Consider the following 2,992-nt stretch of genomic DNA (forward strand, 5'->3'; position numbering starts at 1 on the left):
CCGTCAGGTTTGCGAGGCTGTAAGTCTTTCTCCCAGGCAGTGACTGTTGGGTTGGAAAGGCTCAGTTCCAACTCATGGAGACCCCTGGTGATGGGGTGACCACAAGTGATGGGGTGACTACAGGTGATGGGGTGACTGCTGGTCAAGGAGTGACCGTGGGTGACAGGGTGTCCCTGGTGATGGGGTGACTGGTGACGGGGTGACCCCTAGTGATGGGGTGACTACAGGTGATGGGGTGACTGCTAGTCATGAGGTGACCATGGTGACAGGGTGACCACTGGTCAAGGAGTGACTGGGTGACAGGGTGTCCCCTGGTGATGGGGTGACTGGTGACGGGGTGACCCTGGATGATGGGGTGACCCTGGTGATAGGGTGACCCCTGGTGATAGGGTGACCCCTGGTGATGGGGTTACCACTGGTGATAGGGTGACCCCTGGTGACAGGGTGACCATGGGTAATGGGGTGACCGTGGGTGACGGGGTGACTGCAGGTGATGGGGTGACTGCTGGTGACGAGGTGACCGCTGGTGATGGGGTAACCACTAGTGATGGATGGGGTGACCCTGGTGACTGGGTGACTGCGGGTGATGGGGTAACCCCAGGTGATGGGGTGACCGTGTGTGATGGGGTGACTGCTGGTGATGGGGTAGCTACTAGTGACGGATGGGGTGACCCCAGTGATGGGGTGCCCTCCAGTGACAAGGTAGAACTGCTCTCTGGGGCCTCCTGGGCTGTGATCTTGATGGAAATGCAGCTCCAGGTCCTTCTTTCTCGTAGCCCTGGGGTGTTTTGAACCGTCACCCTTGAGTTGGTAGCTGAATGCCACCATTCTAATCACAAGAGGTGCACGCGTCTAATTATTAGATGTTTAGGGGTTGAGGGTTTTTAAATCACCACTTTTGCTGGGTTTTTAACCCCCCAGTCCAACGAGGTGGAAGCATTTACTCTAACCCCATTCTTCATGACTGCGGCCTTGGAGCTGTGGTGGCGCTGTCCACAGGGAGGGCGCTCCTGACCCAGAGGCGGGCCTGTCCATCCACAGCTCCGTCAGTGACGGCGGCGGGAGGGAGAACTCTGTTCACCGTAGAGCCTCGGAACCTCTGGAGGCCCATCTCTGCGTCGTTTCCCACTGGACAGGATGAGAGAGGGTGGTGTGCCGTCCCAGCGTTTCCCTAGCCAGTGCCCCAGCAGTGACATCTGCCCCACTCTTTCATGATGCAGTAGTGGTCTTGCAAAGCCAGCCTGCTTCTGAGAGACTTGCTGTGCCCTGACCAGTGCCCGGGCAGCAGAAAAGGAGACTCTCAGCGAAATGGATTGACACCGTGTCTGCAGTGGGCTCAGGCCCAGCAGCACTTGTGGACGTAGCACAGGACGGGCAGGGTTTTGCCCTGGACGCAGGGCCACATGGACCGGACTGGCGGCTGTCCAGCTCCTCAGTGACCTCTTTCTCTCCCTTCAGCTCTTCTTCCCAGAAATGCCTGGCCTGTAGTTTTCTGACCTTGCACCTCAGGGCTAGTTAGGAATGCTGGAATCCGCTCCCAGCAGGCCTTGGGGCTCCATTTGCCAGAGAGGAGGGGCTTCCTGGCAGTGGCAGCTTTTAGGCTTTGGGGCCTGGTGGTCCCCAGCCACTGCCCAGTCTTTGTGCCTGTGTGTCCTGAGGGGGGACCCAGGAGCTGATCTTCCTGAGTGAGGCTGGCCCACGTCCTCTACCTGCACACTCAGGATGGGAGCTCCTCACTCCCCCAGCCAGCCACTCGGTCCTGGGACACTTGGGACAGACAGAAGGTTCTTTCTCGGATAGCTGAAAGTGCTCCCATGACACATTGTCCCCTTGTCCCTATTCCAAATCGTACCACCTCTGCTTACCTGTGGGCTCTGCCATGAATGTGGGTGACCATGTGCATCCCAGCAGCCTGCTGCCCACCCAGCCTGCCTGCAGAGAGACCCCGAGGGTCTCTGGGAGCTCTGGACAGGCTACCAGGCACCAGGGTTCAATTCTGCTCTGATAGGAACCAGCTGTGTAGACTGGAGTCGTTCACAGTGTGACTTTATACATGGGTCCTCTGCCCAGCCTGGCTCTTAAAAGGCCTGGAGTGGAAGTGACTGTCCCCTGCCCACCATGGATCGTACCTAGGTGCCTACCCTGTGCCAGGTGCCAAGCCTGTGCCAGGTACCTACCCTGTGACGGGTACCTACCCTGTGACAGGTACCTACCCTGTAACAGGTGGGCCTGGCTTAGATTTGCCCCCATGGGGGCTGGTATGCCCAGCCACTCTGTCCAGGGTGTGTCAGAGCAGGGGGATTCACCTGAGACCAGGACTGCAGTGTTGAGGCATGGCTCAGTCCACTCCCTATTGGCCCAAGTCCTTTCTGCTGCCCTGGGTCACTCCCAAGCTGATGGCAAAGTAGATTCCCCTGGATAAATTCCTCCCTTCTCCTGGAATTTTCTAGGCCATTTGGCAGTTCCCCCCTGAATTCATTCCTTGCCTGACCACCTGTCTGTGGCCTGAGTGGGTCACTGCTGTGTTCAAGGCCAGCGGGAGCAGAGGTGTCTGGCTCGAAGCCTGTCCCCTGTGTCCTCATGCCGTGTGCATGATGTGTGTCTACATGTGGTGTCAGCGCAGCACTGAAGACAGTAGGGGTGCTGGGGGGGGGCATGAGGCCAGGGTCTCCTCTGCCTAATACCTGGGTGGCCTTGTTGCAGGTCATCAGCCATGACACTCGGCGGTTCCGCTTTGCCCTGCCATCACCTGAGCACATCCTGGGCCTGCCCATCGGTGAGTCCTACCTGGAGCTGGGGGCTGAGGGCTGGGACCCTGGCTTCTCAATGAAGGAAGGAGGCAGAGGGCTGGGGAGCTAGACCGGGGCGTGGTCTGTGGAGTGGGCGTGGCCTGTGGCGTGGGGTGGGGGCGTGGGCGGGGCCGGTGGCACGGGCACAGGAGGAGCCTGGGATGTGGGTGGGGGCGTGGTATGGGAGGAGCCTGGGATGTGGG

At 59.4% G+C, this 2,992-nt stretch overlaps 1 protein-coding gene across 1 annotated transcript in view; it reads left to right on the forward strand.

The window, feature by feature from the left end:
• LOC102852111 (NADH-cytochrome b5 reductase 3-like) overlaps window positions 1–2,992 on the forward strand; it is a 29,936-nt gene that overhangs the window by 14,880 nt on the left and 12,064 nt on the right. The window contains exon 3 of the mRNA XM_006890056.1: window positions 2,704–2,776. Coding sequence (XP_006890118.1) covers window positions 2,704–2,776 — 73 coding nt within the window. The remainder of the gene's footprint in view (window positions 1–2,703; window positions 2,777–2,992) is intronic.

The sequence above is a fragment of the Elephantulus edwardii genome, unplaced genomic scaffold, assembly GCF_000299155.1.
Source record: "Elephantulus edwardii isolate Elephantulus edwardi_28Jun2011 unplaced genomic scaffold, EleEdw1.0 scaffold00086, whole genome shotgun sequence".
Taxonomy (NCBI): domain Eukaryota; kingdom Metazoa; phylum Chordata; class Mammalia; order Macroscelidea; family Macroscelididae; genus Elephantulus; species Elephantulus edwardii.